The sequence below is a fragment of the Onychomys torridus genome, chromosome 22, assembly GCF_903995425.1.
Source record: "Onychomys torridus chromosome 22, mOncTor1.1, whole genome shotgun sequence".
In the NCBI taxonomy this organism is placed as follows: Eukaryota; Metazoa; Chordata; class Mammalia; order Rodentia; family Cricetidae; genus Onychomys; species Onychomys torridus.
Genome location: NC_050464.1, coordinates 34,856,406 through 34,876,625, shown reverse-complemented (window position 1 = coordinate 34,876,625; position 20,220 = coordinate 34,856,406). Strand labels below are relative to the sequence as shown.

The 20,220-nt window shown below is 48.4% G+C and overlaps 1 protein-coding gene across 1 annotated transcript in view; it reads left to right on the top strand.

Moving 5' to 3' along the window:
• Nucleotides 1–20,220, top strand: part of Nos1 (nitric oxide synthase 1) — a 110,191-nt gene that overhangs the window by 77,558 nt on the left and 12,413 nt on the right. The window contains 5 exon segments of the mRNA XM_036172049.1: nt 1,679–1,853; nt 4,571–4,709; nt 5,460–5,538; nt 14,606–14,799; nt 16,154–16,323. Of these exon segments, the coding sequence (XP_036027942.1) occupies nt 1,679–1,853; nt 4,571–4,709; nt 5,460–5,538; nt 14,606–14,799; nt 16,154–16,323 (757 nt within the window).

Sequence of the window (20,220 nt, the reverse complement as noted above, 5' to 3'; positions counted from 1 at the left end):
GCTGCTTTCCTGTGAGGAGTGGTACCCAGACCCAGCAAAACTGTGGGGCATGATGGGAAAGACCTGGCCTCATGCACAGGCTGCACTTGAGAAGGCTCAGGAGCCACTGGAACAGAAGGCTGTAAGAGAAGGGAATGTCACGATATAACCATGTAGGTGTCGGTCTGCAGAGGACATAGGGACCTGTGATAACTTTTGCTCCGCCAGTGAGACCCCTGGATCCATCCTAGTTCATGTTGTAATGATGCAGGGTCTCCTCCCAATGTCCCTCCTTCCTCTTCCGTCTCCATCACCTTCTCATCCCCATCAGCCTCAAGCCATTCAGGGGCAGCGGATGACAGGGCTCCACTCCCTGGCTTATCTGGGGTGACTGTCTTCAGCAGCATACCTTCCTTGGAGTCGAGGGAGAGAGGGACTTTTGTCCCATTTTGGAATCCATCATTGTAGTCCTATTGGCTCAGAACACCAGCCAGGACCACACTCCAGAAATGAGCTCTATAATATCTATAAGACTATAAAGTAACTGGATGTAGTACTATACACCTGAAATCCCAGTACTCAGGAGATGGCAGCAAGAGAATCAGAGTTCAAAGCCAGCCTGGGCAACATGAAACCTTGCCTCCAACAAACAAACAAACAAAAATTTTGTTAACAAGTTCCATCCCCCTGCTATACTTTGGTCCCTACCTCAGCATGGAGAAAACTCATATTAACTTGACCCCTACTGACTCAAGTATCAGCATTCTCTTGGTGGAGAGAGCTTGTGAAACATCAGTTTCAGACATTAGAAAGGGTACAGTGCACATGTACAGTGTGCGTGACTAAGGTTCTATTTTAACCCCATGGAGGAAATCCTACCTCTACACCAACATGTGATATGTTCAGAAGTCCTCCTGGTCACTTTGCTAGTCCTGCTCCCTGATGGCCACCACATTAGAATTCCCATGGCCCTTCTTAAGACAAATTGATATGTGGCACACAGAAGCATCCCCACTGAGATTCTTTTCTGTGGATGGTCTAGCTAACACCGGATCGTGCATCCAACAGCTGGTGTTTCCCGCTCATTGCCCTCCCCGACTCTCCTTCCTCAGAAACCACTGGAACTTTCTCTTGAGGACAGTAATCACTGTTAGAGACCAAGAGGAAGAAGGATCTTGAGAGCTCTTGGGATTAAAGCCATCCTTCCACTGAAATGTGTTTCTTCATAGTTCTGAAAGTTCGGAGCTCAGCAAGGGGCAGGTTCCAGCTGGCTTCTCTTACTGGCTTGTTAAAAACTACCTTCTGGGCTGGAGAGATGGCTCAGAGGTGAAGAGCACTGGCTACTCTTCCAGAGGTCCTGAGTTCAATTCCCAGCACCCACATGGTGCCTCACAACCATCCATAATTTGGTCTGGTGCACTCTGCATACATAATAAATAAATTAAAAAAAAAAAAACTACCTTCTTTCTGGAGAGGAGGAGGGAGAGGAGGAGGAGAGGAAATTGACTTTATAAGGATCTAACTAACCTTGGTCACTTCCTTAAAGCTATTTCAAGATACAATCCCGTAGGGGTTCAGGACTCAAGTCCGTGAATTTCGAGGTCACACTACTCAGCCCATGAAACCAGATACTCTACCTCCTACACCCTACAGCCCCCGTCATAGATCTAATTTTTGGGTTTTTTTTTTTCCTGGACAGGTTCTCAGTATTCGGCCTGGGATCTCGAGCGTACCCCCACTTCTGCGCCTTTGGGCATGCAGTGGACACCCTCCTGGAGGAGCTGGGAGGGGAGAGGATTCTGAAGATGAGAGAGGGGGATGAGCTCTGCGGGCAGGAAGAGGCCTTCAGGACCTGGGCCAAGAAGGTCTTCAAGGTAGGAGACCCATTGTACTCCAGACAATGCCAAGCTGTCTGTGGCAGTGTGGCTCCATGGTAGGATTGCTCGGTGGTAGTGTGCTTGCCCAGCATGTAGGAGGCACAGGGTTCTAACCCCAGCATGGGAAAGGGAAGGAGGTGTGGGTAGAAACATAAAGTGAGGAAGGGAAGGAGGAAGGAAGGAGAAATGTTAGGAAGAAAAGGAAGGGGAAAGAGAGAAGGATAGGCAAGGGAGAGCCTTCCCCCAATGTCCATCAGCCAGGATACAGCTCCGCACACATTTTCTACTCAGGGTCCTCGGGGGTCCCAAAGCCGACACTGTGGCTTTTATTCTTTCTGTCCACTGCCCTGGAATGGGTTCCTCATCAGCAACCCCAGAAGGAAGGGTCCTGGGCAGCTTCTGTCATGGCACTTGTGCAGAAGGCAAAAGGGGAAACTGAGGCCCAAGGCTCTGAGTTATTAGAAGGAGCTGTACTTATAAGCCCGTACCTGGATTTCCACCCAGACATTGAGAGCAGAGATGATTCAGGGTCATTCGTATTCGAGATCACTGTATTTCCTTATCTCGCCAGCCAAGCTTGACTGAGCATCCCGAGGCCAGGCCTGAAAAGGCTCTAGAGCAGCGGTTCTCACCCTTCCTAACACTGCGACCCTTTAGTACAGTTCCCCATGCTTTGGTGACCCCCAACCACAGAATTATTTTTGTTGCTACTTCATAACTGATAAATTTTTGGAGACGGGTTTGTCAACGGGGTCATGACTCACAGGTTGAGAACATTGCTCTAGCCATCTGTTGGCATCCTGGTCTCCCGTCCCACCCCCAGCTCACTCATGTCTGTGTCTGCAGACATTCCTTCTTGTTCGTTTTGTAGGAATGAAATCCAAAACCAGGTGACCTTTTATGACTGGCTTCTTTCCCTTATTATACAGGTTTTTTAAAGATTTATTTATCATGGATCTGTCTGCCTGTCTGCCTGTACAGCAGAAGGCACCAGATCTCATTACAGATGGTTGTGAGCCACCATGTGGTTGCTGGGAATTGAACTCAGGACCTCTGGAAAAGCAACCAGTGCTCTTTACCTCTGAGCCATCTCTCCAGCCCCTCTTATTATAAAGTTCTTAAGGTTCGTCCACACTGTAGCATGGGTCAGTACTTTATCCCTTCTTGTAGCCAAATAATATTCCACAGTATGATATTTTACTTTTCTATTTTTATGTTGATGAGCATGTCAACTGTTGTTTTAAAATAGGCACACAGCCAGATAATAATAAAACCTATGTTTGAAAACTTTACATTTCATTGAAAAAAAAAATATTTCTATGGTTGTATATACCTCAATCTCAGTTGTTTGAGAGGCTGAGGCAAGGGCATCACTTGGACCTGCATGTTCAAGACAAACCTGGACCTATCTCAGAAAAAGTTTACTAATCATTCTGAGCAGTAATCTTAGGATCATTAATGTTTGCTGATAGAGAAGCTTTGACCAAAAAGGAAACAAATAAGAAAAAAGTGTGTATCCAGACAGCTTGTCCTGGCTTTGTGTAATTGTTTTAAATCTTTTGAAGATGAAAGAAAGTTCTATGGTATTTATTTTCATTTTTATTGTTAAGCCTCTGGGCATGTAGACTCTAGTAATAAACGTCATCATAGATGTGTCTTCAGTAGAGGTGAAGACCTCAAGTCACTGCTCAAAATATAGGGTGATGGTGAGCACATGGATGGATGGGTGGGGGTAGATGGATGGGTATATGAAAGAGTGAGTAGGTGGATAAATATTAGGTGGAGACAGACAAATAGATAGGTGAGTAGAAAGGTAGATGGGTGTGTGGGTCAGTAGATGGATAGGAATGGTTGGATGATGGATGGATGCTTGGATTGATGGTTAGTTGGATGGATGGATGGATGGATGGATGGATGGATGGATGGATGGTTAATGGATGGATGGATGGTTAATGGATGGATGGTTAATGGATGGATGGATGGTTAATGGATGGATGGTTAATGGATGGATGGATGGTTAATGGATGGATGGATGGATGGATGGTTGGTTGGATGGATGGATGGTTGGGTGGGTGGGTGGATGGATGGATGGATGGATGGATGGATGGATGGTTAGATGGATGGTTAATAGATGGATGGATAGAAGGATGGATGGTTGAATGGATAGGTGGATGGATAGGTGGATGGATAGGTGGATGGATGGATGGATGGATGGATGGATGGATGGTTAATAGATGGATGGATAGATGGATGGTTGGATGATGGATGGTTGGATGGATGGTTAATGGATGGGTGGATGGGTGGGTGGGTGGATGGATGGATGGATGGATGGATGAATGGATGGATGGATGGGTGGGTGGATGGATGGATGGATGGATGGATGGATGGATAGGTAGGTGGATGGATGGATGGATGGATGGATGGATGGATGGTTAGTTGAATGGATGGAAGAAAGGATCAATAAGGTAGATGGACAGACAGCTAGGTAGATGAAAGTGTGGGCAGATCAATGGACGGGTGAGTGGGGTTGGTAGATAGATGGTGGAAGGAAGAACAGCTATATAGATTAATAGGTGGAGACAGGGAGGGAGGGAAAGGGAGAGAGAGGAGAAAAAAAGAGGGATGGGGAGAGACATCCATGCCATGCCTTAGAACTCCTGTGGAGGCGCCATCTAGGATAACTGAGGTCACCAAAAACTCTCTGTGGGCCACAGGCAGCCTGTGATGTGTTCTGCGTGGGGGATGACGTCAACATCGAGAAGGCGAACAATTCCCTCATCAGCAATGACCGCAGCTGGAAGAGGAACAAGTTCCGCCTCACCTACGTGGCTGAGGCTCCAGAGCTGACACAAGGTACTGACACTGCCCTCCTAGGAGGCCTTCGTCACCTTAGGGAGGGTTGGGCTGGAGAGATCCTTTCGAGGGTGTATGGGGATAGTGGTTTTATCACTCTGGTCCCCCTTTCAGAGACGCCCTTGCATACACACAGACCACACTTCTGTCCCCACACGCAGGGGACTGTACACCTGGGAGCCTCTCTCCAGCGGCACAGCCCGCCCCATGAACCATCCCACCTCCATTCCATTCACCTTGGCATTATTTGGTTCAGCATCAGCAACCACCTCACCCAGCCCCACTGATACCTGCCCCCACCCTCATCCTTTCCACTCGAGAGGAAGAGCTGGAAAGGAGTCTGAGGAGAGGGCTCACTTGACAAAGTACAGGCTTTTCAGACACAAGGATCTGAGTTTGATTTCCCCAGAACCCATGAAAGGGCCAGGCATGATGTTGCATGCTTGCAGTCCCAGTACGGGGAAAGAGGAAACCAGAGAACCTTAGGGCTCACAGCCAGCCAGCCTAGCCTAACTAGCCAGCTCCAGGCCAGTGAGAGACCCTGTCTCAAAAGATAAGTTTAAACATTACCTATAGTGACAACTCAGGTTGTCCTCTGGATTACACACACACACACACACACACACACACACACACACACACACACGCTATCACACATATAAATATATGTACACACACAAAAAGCTGAAGAGGTTTTATGGACCATTGTTTAACCCTCTCTCATGGTGACCATTATTTCTCTCCTCTCAGGTCTTTCCAACGTCCACAAAAAGCGAGTCTCAGCCGCTCGATTCCTTAGCCGCCAAAACCTGCAGAGCCCTAAATCCAGGTAGGAAGACCCAGGTTTGCTCAGCACCAATCCCCTCTGCTCCCAGCTGCCATCCATAGCCAGGAAGGAAAAAGCTCAGATTCCAGAGGCTACCGAAAGCTTCAAGAGTCCCCTCACACCAGGTCTCAGACTCCTGCCTTCATGTCCCCATGTCCCCAACTAGAGACAGGGACAAAGGAGAAGTGTCAATCATACAATGTCAAGAAAGAAATGGGGGGTTGGGAGTTTAGCTCAGTGGTAGAGTGCTTGCCTAGCAAGCACAAGGCCCTGGGTTCGGTCCTCAGCTCTGGCAAGAGAGAGAGAGAGAGAGAGAGAGAGAGAGAGAGAGAGAGAGAGAGAGAATATGTTTGGGGTTGGGGATTTAGCTAAGTGGTAGAACACTTGCCTAGAAAGCACAAGGCCCTGGGTTCGATCCTCAGCTCTGGGAGGGGGGAGAAGATAAAAAGAAAGAAATGGGCCTCAGGGTGATCCTAGTGGGGAGTCCCCTTGTGAAATAGCTGGGTGTTCTCTGTAGGCAGCATCTCCACCGGAAAGTGCTTAATCAAATTATCTTACTGTGAGTGATTTTTCTCTAGAGGAGTGTTTCTCAACCTGTGGGTCACACGACCCCTTTGGGGATCGAATGACCTTTCCACAGGGCTCACCTAAGACTATTGGGAAACACAGATACTTACATTACAGTTAAGAACATCAGCAAGCATACTCTTAAGGCTGGGGTGTGACCACAAGTTGAGGAACTGTGTTAAAGGGCCACAGCATTAGGAAGGCTGAGGACCGCCACTCTCAAGCGCTGCAAAGATACCTATCTTATATGGAGTGATGACCGGCATACCCTAAAACAGCTTACTCTTCTATTTGAAACCCTAACTATAATATATCATCTGTGGGGGGTGATTTGGTGCCACCGCGTGCCTAGGGAGATCGGAGGACAACTTTTGGGTATCCATCCTTACCTTCCACCTTGTTTGAGACAGGGACTCTTCACTGCTGCATAAGCTGGATCTGGTCTATGGAGCTTCTGTGGACCCTCCTGTCCCTTCCTGTGGGCTGCTGGGCTTTTCAGGAATGTGTGCTCTGCATGTGGCTCTTTGTTGTTGTTCATTTACTTTACTTTTTTAAAATTGTGTGTGTGTGTGTGTGTGTGTGTGTGTGTGTGTGTGTGTGTGATGCTTGCCAAGGCCAGGAGAGTGTCAGATCCCCTCAAACTGGAGTTACAGGTGATTATGAGCCACTATGTGGATGCTGGGAACTAAACTTGGGCCCTCTGCCATGGCCACCTGTTGTGGGATGTCCTCCTGTACGCTGTGAATATGAGTTGCTTTTATTGATTGATGAATAAAGCTGCTTTGGCCTATGGCAAGGCAGAATATAGCTAGGTAGGAAAGCCAAACTGAATACAGGGAGAAAGAAAGGCGGAGTCAAGGAGACACCAGCCAGCTGCCCAAGGAGCAACATGCCAGCAGACCAGTAATGCCACAACCACATGGCAATACATACATTAATAGAAATACGTTAATTTAAGATGTGAGAGTTAGCTAGTAATAAGCCTGAGTCATTGGCCAAACATTTATAATTAATATAAGCCTCTGAGTAGTTCTTTGGAAACAGGCAGGCAGGAGAGATTTGTCCATTTATAGTCTTAATTACAATTCTTAATTGCTGCATCATCTCTCCAGCCCTATGCACCCAGCCTTTTATGTGGGCTGTAGAAATCTGAACTCAGGTCATTACATTTGTACAGTAAATGCTTTCACCGGATGAGCTATCTCCCCATCCCTAGAAAGTATCTTACTACCCAACATAACCAAGTAACTTATTATCTACTGTAACCAAACGCCTTGCTATCTGATACAGAGTGCATTTGTCTTAGCACTTGGGGTGGAGTGTGGCGTTTGTTTCATGCAATGCTGGGGCTTGAACTGGAGACCTTATACACACTCAGCAAGTGCTGGGCCACTGAAGTACATTTTAAGTCTCAGCACTTGACTTAAAACTCAGCCTCTTCAGCGACACCCAGAACAAATTCATTTCTTCCTAATAAGAGACTTAGGCAGCCAAGGGCACTGACCCCATATCCTTTGGGTCCCTTTACCTCCAAGCTGTTCTCCCAGGACCCTAGCTTCAGACTTCAATCACACGGCTCTTATTCCTCCACTGGGAATACCACTCCCAGCTCCAGCAGCAGAAGTCACATGATCACCAACAACAACTGTGTTGGGTCGGTTACTGCCATCACCAGCCTGAACGGGACATATTAATATCACCTGTCCTGAGACACTGGCCTCCCAAACAACCCACTCACCCATTAAGCCTGCACTGTGTCCTCACTGAGCCCAGGCATCTCTCTTTGCAAAATGATCGCACCCAGACTGGCAACCCTTCTGCATCTATAATAATTGTTTAAGTCTTTGCACTGATCCCTCTTGGGATTTTATTTTTTCACTTTTCAATTAAAACTCAGCTATGTCTTTTTTGTTTTGTTTTGTTTTGTTTTGTTTTGTTTTTCGAGACAGGGTTTCTCTATGTAGCTTTGTGCCTTTTCTGGAACTCGCTTTGTAGACCAGGCTGGCCTCGAACTCAGATCCGCCTGCCTCTGCCTCCTGAGTGCTGGGATTAAAGGCGCGTGCCACCACTGCCCAGCTCAGCTATGTCTTTTAAATTATTTATTCTTTGTAGCCCTAGGCACTGACCCCAGCTCTCCCACACACAAACTGGGTCCATGTGGCCTTGGAAACATCACAGGGTATGGAATCGAAAGCTGGAAAGATGCTTCAGTGACTAAAAGTTCCAGCTACTTGGGTTGGAAGAGTTGCTCCATGGTTAAGAGCACTGGCTGCTCTTCCAGAGGTCCTGAGTTCAATTCCCAGCAACCACATGGTGGCACACAACCATCTGTAATGAGATCTGGCGTCCTCTTCTGGCCTGCAGGCATGCATGCAAACAGAACACTGTATACATAGTAAATAAATATTAAAAGGGAAAAAGCACTGGCTACTCTTGCAGAGGACTCTGGTTCAGTTCCCGGCACCCACATGGTTGCTCACAACCATCTATAACTCCAGTTCCAGGTTATGTGGTGCCCTCTTCTGGCCTCCATGGGTAGCAGTGAACATACATACATTCAAAACATTCATAGACAAAATAAATGTTTTTCTTGAAAAGTCACTTGCATATTCTGAGGACCTTTCCCCTTCACTGTAGCATGGAAATGCTGGCAGCAAGCTTGCTCACTTGTAACTAACACACTCTGTCTTCCATGCACCGAGCAGAGCTCTCTGGACGCTATTTCTTACTCCCACCCGTCCAGGAAATCAAGGCCACAATTGCTCACATGTTAGATATGAAAAGGGACCGTGAGAAAATGCAAGCATCTTTTTCAAGGTCACATTGACCTGGTTCTCTGGCCGCCACGCCAAATGACTCCACAGATGGCCTCTGCTGTGACCATTGAAAATGATCCTCCCAAAGCGGCTGGCATAGTACAGGATCCATGCACATTCCTTGTTTCTCCCAGCTTCCTCAAGTTACCTGCATAGTTAGCACGCACGCTTTCTGCGTGCCCTTCCAAGCCTTTGATTAAAGAGGTCACATTACAGAGCCCCCCGAGCCTCTTGAACTCTTTCTCAAATATTCTCAGACATTAATAGAATATATTAGGCACTTAATACCTTTGAACAATTAGTTAAACACAACATTAAGTGCATAGGGACATCTGAGGGAGAGGAGCTGCGTGTTGGAAAGCCGTAGCTGATATCTCAATTCTATCCGGTGGAAAGTAATGTTGCAAGCGCGTTGAAAAGCCAGTGTGTGGTGAGTCCTCCCTAGAGCATGGTTCTTAGGCCCTAAGGAAAAACAGGGAAATGGCCTTGGAATCGGCCCTGTCAGCCACCCAAGGAGAACTGACTCCGGCACACTTTAGGTGACAATTAACAGAGGAATATGCCAAGCAAGGTTAGGAACCGGAATTGAGTTAAAATCATTGTGAACTAGCAGAGAAAAGACCAAATTGTGCCTAAGCGGTTTGGGGGCTGGAACAAGAGGCCAGTGGTTAAGAACACGGGACGCTCTTCTAGAGAACTTGGGTTCCATGCCCAACACCCACAGGGTGGCTCACAACCACTTAAAATTCCAGTTCGCCAGGTGGTGGTGGCGCACGCCTGTAATCCCAGCACTCAGGAGGCAGAGGCAGGTGGATTTCTGTGAGTTCGAGGCCAGCCTGGGCTACAGAGTGAGTTCCAGGATAGGCTCCAAAGCTACACAGAGAAACTCTGTCTCAAAGAAACAAAAAAAAATTCCAGTTCCAAGGGATCTAATGTCCTCTTCTGGCCTCTGTAGGCCCAGACAAGCATGTGGTGCACAAATGTCCATGCAGGCAAAACACCCATACACATACACATAAAATGAAAAATTACCAAATATGCTTTTAAAAGATGATGCTTTATAGAATTTTTCAAGTATAATTGAGTGGAAAAGCAGAACTCACCCAGTTCTCCAGGCCAAGGCCGAAGTGGGGGTTCTCTGGCCTTGGAAACCATCAACAAGATATCACAAATCATTCCCCCTAGCAATCCTTAATTATAGGTCCAGTACCGACCGAGGAGGAAGTCAGTGGCCTTTGGAGGGTGACCGTGCAGAGTGACACCACTCAGCATCCTGCCTGGAAATGAATTTTGTGATGCAGGCACAGTAATTTGGAAAAAACAAAAAACAAAAACAAAAACAATGTGTAAGAGAGTGTGTCATAGGGTGAGTGTGGGCAGGATAGAAACAGAAAATTCTAGAAGTCAAGGGGAGGAGAGAGAATGAAGGGCTGAGATTGCTTGGTAAGGAGAATGGACTCTGCAGGAAAAGGGAGAAGCTGTCTAGAAAGGGAACATTGGGAACTCAAGAGCACAGAGGGAATTTTCAATGGTCAAGGGAGGTCCCAAGAGAGCAAGCTTTATGTCTGTGTGGGGTGCACACGTTTGCGCATGTGTGTATATGTGTATAGAGGCCCAAGGTGACAGATGGGATCCTCCTCAGTCACTTTCAATCTTAGTTTTTGAGGTAGACCCTTCCTGAACCTGAAGGTCACCGATTCCACTAGACTGCTGACCCATGAGCCCCAGGGACCCTCCTCTCCAGCTACACCACCTCACCCAGCTTTCTACTTGCGAGTGAGAATCTGAGCACAGACCCTCTGCCTGTGTGGCAAGCACACCTACTACAGAGGATTTCCCTAGCCTGAGGACCTTGTGTTTTTGTTTTGTTTTGTTAAGGCAGTCCAAGAAATCTTTTTAAAATGAAGCAGATGCACTCTCTGCTTTACAGCCTACAGGTGCTTCCTGCAGATCAAAGGGGGCTCTGAAACCTTTGCCTGACGGGTCACAAAGAGGTCCCTGGGGTCACAGAGATCATGAAGAGGTCCCTGGGATCCACCCATCACATCTCTCAAACTCTGCCGTCACGGCCAGGCACGCTGGCACATACCTTTAATTTTAGCACTCAAGAGGCTGGGGCAAGAGGATTTTGAGTTCCTGAGGTACCAGTATAAAATGAAGAAAAGCAACGTGTCCCCTTCCCTCACATGCTGCCCCTTCTTTTCTGTCCCTCTTGCCTAGATCACTCTGCCCAGGGGTCTTTGTATGCTTACTCCTCATTATGTTCAAATATCAGACCACAGAGCGACCACTGTCTCCCTTACGCCACTCTGTCCACCGCTGCCACATAGCCACTCACCTAACCTCTGTGGGACCTTTAAGTGACTTCTCAGTGAGAATAAGACAGCCTGCCTGCTCGCCTTGCCCGAGCTAGCTCAAGGCTCTCATTCCCCTTCAGGCAGGGAGAAACTATTAGCCATTCGAAGTTTTCTACGTAATATGAGGTGTTAGACAGTTGTTGTCTCGCCTGTGAACCTATCTGAACCACGATCATGTGTGTGTCTGTCTTCGTGTCTCTGTATGGGTGTGTCTGTGTGTCTTCATGTGTGCACGCATGTGTCTGTGTGTGCGTCTGTCTGTCTGAGTTCATGGAAGTGACTCTTGTGTAGGTGAAAGAAATGAGTAGGACACAGGCCAGGCTGTGAGGAGAGAGGAACCTGAGGCCCAAAAGGCGACTGCTTCCCAAAGGGCCCTTCCCTCCCAGAGCTGCTCAACAGACCGTATGAGCTGTGGCTCACACCTGTAATCTTAGCACTTGGGAGGCTGAGGCAAGAGTTCAAAGCCAGTGTGGGCTACATAATGCGCTTCAAGCCAGCCTGAACTGGAGTGTGAGAGCATCTGTCTGTGATAGGGGGACTGACAGGAGGAGGAGGAGGGAATGAAGGAAGGGAAAGAAAAATCCATATCCCATAGCTTAACAAACATAGAAAAAAAAAAAAAAAAAAAAAACGCAGCAGAATTGAGAGTTCTCAGGTTGGCCAGTGAAACTCAACAAAACATTAAGGACTGTCCACCCAGATGCCCTGGGCACCCAGCCATGCCCGGCTAGTCACTTGCAAAGTCATCTTGTGCAAAATCCCAGATGGGGTGGAACCTGAACCCACCTTCTCTGCACCAGCTGGCTACATCCTGTCCCCTAGCCTGTCCCCTCCTTTACTGTCCAATCACCTGCAGGGTAGGGAGGCCTTGGGGAAGCCAGTGAGCATCAGCCAGCTCAGCAGGTTTGGGCCCTTGGCCTTCTTCCTCTTGGGAACAAGTCCTGATGTAGGGAAGAAAGTGAGAGTTGATTTGAAAGCCTTTCCAAGACTTACTCTGCTTGAATTAGAGGCCTTGTAGCGCCCCCTGCTGGTTAGTGGCTTCTGCCAATCTCTTCCTGTCAACAGGGAAAACAATGGTAGTGATGATTTCTTTGCTCCCAGGAACTAAAGGCTGATGTGAGCTAGGGAGAAAAACCAGTCATATGAGTTGCTGTAACTGTCAAGCTCAGCATCCTAGAGAGGGCAAGACCCTCTTGGAAGAGGAGAGGGGTGTCCCAAGCCCTAGGAACACACTGTTAGGCCTCCCAAGTTCCCCACCATACAACAGACAGGGTGCCAGGCTTCAAGAAAAGGCTCCACACTTACCCCCACCCCACATACGCACAAAGACATGTGCCAGCTTAGCTATTTTTAATAACGGTGGCTATTTGCAGCACAAAGGGGCTCTTGGTTGTGCCAAAAGCATTCCTAAATAGCAAGTGCTCTTGATCTATTCAAGTGTGATTTACATGTGGGGAACGAGCATCTCTCCCTCCTCTGAGACCAGTCGGCAAGGAGGAAAGAGCAATGTTTGGAGTTAGAGAAGGCTGTGAGCCTCTGTGTGGGTGCTGGGAACCAAACCTAGGTCCTTAGCGAGCCCAACTGAGTCAGCTCTCCAGCCCCAAGAATTCATTCTTTTGGTTTTGGGGTTTGTTTGTTTTTTTAAAAAAACACTTTTATTTTAAAAAAGATGTATTTATTATGTATGCAGTGTTCTGCCTACATGTACCCCTGCAGGCCAGAAGAGGGCACCAGATCTCATTACAGATGGTTGTGAGCCACCATGTGGTTGCTGGGAATTGAACTCAAGACCTCTGGAAGAGCAGCCATTGCTCTTAACCTCTGAGCCATCTCTCCAGCCCTCTTTTGGGTTTTGGGTTTTTTTGTTTTTGTTTTGTTTTTTAGTTTTATTTTATTCAATGTGTGTGGATGTTTTGTCTGCATGAATATCTGTGTACCATGGACATACATACCCAGAAGAGGGAATCCTATTCCCTTGGAACTAGAGTTACAAGTGGTTGCAAGCTGTCACATGAATCCTGGGAATTAAACCTGGGTCCTCGGCAAGAGCTCTTAACCACAGAGCTATCTCTCCAGCCCCAAGAATTCATTCTTTTTTTTCCCCCAGACAGGGTTTCTCTGTGTAGTTTTGGAGCCTGTCCTGGATCTCACTCTGTAGACCAGGCTGGCCTCGAACTCTCGGAGAAGAATTCATTCTTGAAGCAGCTGGTTAATGTGGGCCTCCTGAACTGCAAACACACAAACCCATGTGGGTATGACCAGGAGCAGAGATTCTTCCCAGAGCCCCACACTCTCTCACACTGACACATCTGAGCAGGAGAGGCCCTGAGCCTCAGGCCAGGCCTTCGTTAGACTACGATATGGACCTTGCTTGCAAAAGAGAGTCGAGGGCCAGCAGGAGGGCTCAGTGGGTAAAGGCGCTTGCCGCCAAGCCCGACAACCTGAGTTCAATCCCTGAGACTTACAGATCAGAAGGAGAGAACCAAGTCCATTAATTGTCCTCTGACTTCCACATATGTGCCTATGTGCCGTGGCAAGCACATGCCACCACCACCATGTACCATGTACGCGTGCATGCATGCATACACACACACACACACACACACACACACCTGGGGGGAGAGAGAGAGAGAGAATAGAATTCTATGAGAAATAAGAAATGGAACTTCATACATCAGAGACACCCTATGTGTGGCTACAATGAGGTACTGATCCCTAGAAGAACCCTGATGGGTACTAAGGATGTGGCTAGCAACTAGTTAACCCTGTAAGCCTGAAGTCCCTTCATTCAGCAAGGACTCTGAGGACATACTATGTGCCAGCCACTGCCATGGGGATAAAGCCACAGCCAAAACAGACAAATGTCCTGTGTCATGGTATTCCTATTGCCCTAGCATAGATCACCAGCCACAGAAGGAAGTAAATGATACCATAATGGAAGAAAATGAGGCAAGAGCAGGGAGGTACAGGAAATATACATCTCAGACAAAATAGCAGGTTGTAGCAAGTGTCAGCACTTAAAGGGGAAGACGGGACAGCGTGGGAAACTGAGCTATGAACACCAGTAAGGCCAAGAGAGCTTGGGGGCTGGCCCCAAGAAGAGGGTTGAGATGGAGGTGAGCCATGGCATGGGTGGTGTCCCTGGTCCAGGACCTGGCTGTCAGCTCTGTGATGGAGAGCTCTGAGAGAGATGAGTGCTGGGCATGTAGTCACCAGTCCAGAACCAGGCAACATGGAAGGAGGGGATCTGCCGCCAACAGTGACAGACCAGGGGCAAAGTAGGGACAGGGTGGTGGTCTGTGTCCCACGATTCCCCCTCATTCCCTGCAGCCGATCAACCATCTTTGTGCGTCTCCACACCAACGGGAATCAGGAGCTGCAGTACCAGCCAGGGGACCACCTAGGTGTCTTTCCTGGCAACCACGAGGACCTCGTGAATGCACTCATTGAGCGGCTGGAGGATGCACCGCCTGCCAATCACATGGTGAAGGTGGAGATGCTGGAGGAGAGGAACACAGCTCTGGGTGAGGGTCCTGGCTGCACCCGCCAGAAGGGCTGGGAGGGCCTCGGCCCCAGGTGGGCAGAGCATCGGCCAGGGCATGGTCAGCCTATCAGTGGGGGCTTCCTACCTCACTCCAGCTGACGGATGTCTTCATCAGTAGCCTCCTCCTCTCCTTCACATCCTTCCTTCTCTTCTCTTCCTCCCTCCTCTTCCTCCTTTTTTTTTTTTTTTTTTGGTTTTTTGAGACAGGGTTTCTCTGTGTAGCTTTGTGCCTTTCCTGGATCTTGCTCTGTAGCCCAGGGTGGCCTCGAACTCACAAAGATCCGCCTGCCTCTGCCTCCTGAGTGCTGGGATTAAAGGCGTGCACCACCACCTCCTTTTTTCTGTTCTTTCCCTCCCTCCTCCCTTCTTTCCTTTTTTCTATGTAGACCAGGCTGACTCCCAACTCTCAGCCTCCCAAGTGCTAGGACCACAGACCCAAACCACCACACCTGGCTTGAAGAACCTTCAAAGCTGATGGGTCTCCAAGCTTCACCCTCACCTCATAGATAGGAGTGGGCTCCAGAGCTGGGGTGGCCATACCTGACAGCCTGTGACCCTATGACTGTCACCTTTACAGGGGAGCTAACTAGAAGGTGAAAATGGTATGCCATCTGTCAGCCTTCCTGCAAATCTTCTTGGAAGGAGCCACACTCCCCTTCATGAATCCAATCCCATGTAGCTCTCTGTGTTAGACCAGAATTTCCATCATATCTTGAATTCACACTGAGGTAGGGGATCATGTTTGGAAGGTACAAAGAAGTGGAATGGTCCTCCCACCATGAAGGAAGGGTTCCAGGACCCCTAGAAGATACCAGAATCCATCCATGCCCAAGTGCCTTATAGAAAAGGCATTGTGTTTACATGACATCTAGCACATTGTCATATTTACATACCACTTGTGTGTGTCTTCCTGCATACTTTAAACCCTCTCTAGATGGCATACCCAGGGTAATATAAATGCTATATAAATGGTCGCTACACTATAGTGTCTAGGGATAATAAGAAGAGTCTGGACATTTCAGTACAGATGAGATATCTCTCTCTCTCTCTCTCTCTCTCTCTCTCTCTCTCTCTCTCTCTCCCCCCCCCCCACCCCCCACTGTTCTCATTCCTCTGCCAAATGCACTGAATGCAGAAGTCATGGACATGGAGAGCCAGGGGTCCAGTGTAGTGAGAGCAAGGTGTGAGGCCAGAACGCCTGCCTTCGCACCTGAAAGCTGTGTGGCCCTTAGACGGATTCCTTAACTTCTCTGTGCTTCCCTTTTCCACACCTGGAGTGATGAGTGTGGCGAGGATTAAGTGACCGGAGCCTCATTCCCACTGTGCCTCCCCAGGTGTCATCAGTAATTGGAAGGATGAGCCTCGCCTCCCACCCTGCACCATCTTCCAGGCCTTTAAGTACTACCTGGATATCACCACGCCGCCCACGCCCCTGCAGCTGCAGCAGTTCGCCTCCCTGGCCACCAGCGAGAAAGAGAAGCAGCGGCTGCTGGTCCTCAGCAAGGTGGGTCCTGGGTTTTGGAAAGCAATGCATGTGCTCTTCCAACTGTTCACGGCAGATGGCAGTCTCGAGCGAGGGGGCGTGTCCTCATTTGCATACAGCCGCCATGCTGGCCTGTCCCATCTGACTCTCCTGGCTCTAAGGCCTGATAAGTCGAGAGTGACCCCCTCCTGAACCTCAGCAGGCTTGGCTCTAATATCTCTTACCACCTTCCTTTGTGATTTTTGAGCTCCTGTCAGCACCACCTTGACCCATGCATGGAAGACAAAGGTAGCAGAGATCCTTACTGTGGGTTTACAGACCGGTTCCGTTCTGGGGGCGGTAACAATGGTGTTTTCTGATGCAGAATAGCTACAAAAAAATTGACTGCTAGAAAAGAGACCTCTGGCAGTCAGATGAACCCAAAAGCTTTACCACCCTTGCCTAGATACGGTGAAGGTGCCTACCCAAGCTGCTCTCTGGCCTTGCTCAGTAGGGTACCTGTGGCTGGGGGTGTGGTTCAGTGGATAGGGCTCTTGCCTAGCACAGGGGAAGCCCTGGATTTAATCCCCAGTACCACATATATTTCAGCAGTTAGGATGTGGAGGCAGGAGGATCAGGAGTTCAAGGTCATCTTCAACTATATAGAGAGCTCAGTGTCAGCCTGGAATGCACGAGACACGGTCTGAAATAAAGGGGAGGGGAGGGGTGTCAGGCAGGATAGCTCAGTGTGTAAAGGCTCCTGCTTACAACCTGAGTTCAATTCAATCCCTAGGGCCCACATGGTGGAGGAGAGCCTACTCCTGAAAATTGTCCTCCGAACTCCACTAGTATGCATGTGCACACACACACACACACACACACACTCACTCACATACACAGTCACCACACTGACTCACACACAAACACACACACATTCACATACACAGTCACACACACTGACACACACACTCACATACACAGTCACACACACTCACACACACACTTGTGCACAAAAAAGAAAAGATGTAGGGTTTTAGGTGGAGAGATGTCTCAGCAGTTTAGAGCACTGGCTTCTCTTGCAGAGGACCTGAGCACCAAGGTTTTATTCCTAGAACCCACATAGCAGCTCATAACTCCAGTTACAGAGGATCAAATGACCTCTTCTGACCTCTGGAATCACCAGGCACACTCACAGCATACACACACACACACACACACACACACACACACACACACACATTCAGGAAAAACATTCAGATACATAAAATAAATCTAAAATTTAAAAACCAATATAATTTAAAATAAAGACACAAACCTACTCAGGTGGACCACGCAACCCAGTGTTTCCAGGAATTGGGGGTCTCCTTCCAAGGAAGCAAGCCCCCAGCTGAGGCGATTTTTTATGCTATCCAAGAAAGGGTACTGGGCATTGAGTAGCAAGGAGGAGGCTCATTAGCAAGAGCGTATTATCAAGAAATGTGAAAATAAACACCAGAAGGCAGCGAGGACTCTGAAGTGGGGAGCTGGAGACAGATGGCCATGGTAGAACGGGTGGCCGTCATTCTGCATCCTAAGCTTAGCAGGATTTTAGAACTTTTAGAATATGTATAATTTAGACTCAAAACTTATGATTAATGGTGGCGGGGGTGAGTATGACGAGGGAACATTTATATAGTATTCTTTGAGAGAGAATTTCATGTGAAGTCCATTTCTCCCGGAAAGCACAGAGTCTCCAAGACAAGTGAGCAAAATTTTATTATTATTGTTGTTGTTGTTGTTGTTGTTGTTGTTACTGTCAGGAATAACTGTGAGAGAGAAAATGGGCCTGGAGGTAGCGGGGGCTGGGAGGGGATGGTCAGGCTGCAAAACAAAGCTGGCCAAAGAAAAGGAGAAAAGGAGCGAGGTCGGGTGGAAGTGTCCCAATGTGGTTTCTGAAAAATGCCCAAGGTCCTTGGGGGTTCCTAGAGCCAAAGTCATGGTTCCCTAGGAGGGGTCACCTTGACATCTATCATGAGCTTGAACATCCTGCAGGAACTCATGCCCAGCAGCAGCACAGGTGCCGGATGCCAGTTTCAGATAGTGGTCAGTGCCAGGGGGAAGTCAGTTTTAAGTGAATGCCTGTGTTTTGAATGTGAAAAGTGAGGCTGGAGAGTTTGTTCAGCTGTCCAGAGAACTTGTGGCTCTTCTAGAGGACCCATGTTTGGTTCCCAGCACCCACATCAGGCAGCTTGCAGTTATATGTTAACTCCAGTTCCAGGAGATTTGGGCCTCTGGCCTCTGCTGGCACCTGCATTCAAGTACAATACTCACATGTAGACACACACACACACACACACACACACACACACACACGTATATAATTAATACCAATAAAAATAAGTCTTTGAATGTGCAGTATCCCCCACAGGCTCCTCCTTGGTCCATCGCTGATAGCGCTGCTTGAAAGGTCATGGAACTTTTAGTAGGCAGAAGAAGTGAGTCATCAGGGGTGAGCCTTGCGTTCTCACAACCCAGCTCCATGTCCCTGTTCATTCTCAGCTTCCTTCCTGCTGCGTGTGTGCAGTAGGAAGGCTGCCTTGTGTTCCTGCAGCTGCTTGTCCACCATGATTGGCTGTATCTCCTTGAATCGTAGAATAAAACAAATCCACCTCCCTTTAGGTTGCTTCTTGTCGGGGATTCAGACACAGCAGTTAGAGAAATGAGTAATGCAGCCTTGAGCAGCTGGAGGCCGGTGAGGCTCAGCGTTGGAAGTAGATACCTTTGAAAACACTGTCCTCAGGGCTGGAGAGACGGCTCAGCAGTTAAAGAACGTGCTGTCCTTGCAAAGACTGGTTTCGTTCTCAGAGTCCACATCAGGTGGGCTACAACTGTCTGTAATTCCAGCTCCAGGGAACCTGACGCCCTCTTCAGGCCTCTGCAAGCATTCACATGCACACACACATACATGTGGACACATGCATACATACAAGCACACAAAAGAGCACAAAGACACAGAATCACATACACATAAATTAAAAAAATCTAAAGTAAAGCTTTTTAAATGTAAAAACTATTCTTACCTCACAGCTCACACAAACATGTGGCGGTCAGGGATTGGTGTGCTGGCTAAAGGTTGCCTTTCCTGGCTCAGACACAAAGCCTAGTCCTAGCTTACCAGGCCTCTGTGTCTCCACAGCTGCATCTGTGAAATGGGATGATGGTAAACCACTGCTGCAGGGTGAGGGTGTATGGCCCCTAGAGTTCTCACATCAAAATTAGACTCCCTCAGAGTTAGTGTGTCACTTAATAGGGGGAAGACATCAAATGGTAGGGATTGGGCTGGGGGTGCAGCTTGGTGGCTGGAAGCTACAGTGATGTGCACAAGGCTCTGAATTCAACCACAAGGACTGGCACTGTAGGAGGAGGCAGAGAGGAGGGAAGGAAAGAAGGGGGGAAGGGGAGAGGGAGAGAGGGAGGGAGAGGGAGGGAGAGGGAGGGAGAGGGAGAGAGGGAGAGAGGGAGAGGGAGAGAGGGAGAGAGGGAGAGAGGGAGAGAGGGAGAGAGGGAGAGAGAGAGAGAGAGAGAGAGAGAGAGAGAGAGAGAGCGAGAGAGAGCGAGCGAGAGCGAGCGAGCGCACAACGGGCAGCGGTGGCACATTCCTTTAATCCCAGCACTCTGAAAACAAGGCAGTTGAGTCAAGAACTCTGCGCTCATAGGCCAGATAGACATTTTTATAAAAAAGAAGCCAGGAAATCTGCTTTCCCCTTCTGCCATGTGAGGACATGTAGGCACCACCAGGATCTACACCAAAGTAGATTCTCCCCAGACACCAAATCTGCTGGCGCCCCAACCACAAGCCACCAGGATGTGAGTGGTAGATTTCTACTGAGTCAATTAACCAGCCTTGGGTATTTCGGAATAGCTATGGCCATCTCTGTGACCAAATGCTCAATAATAACC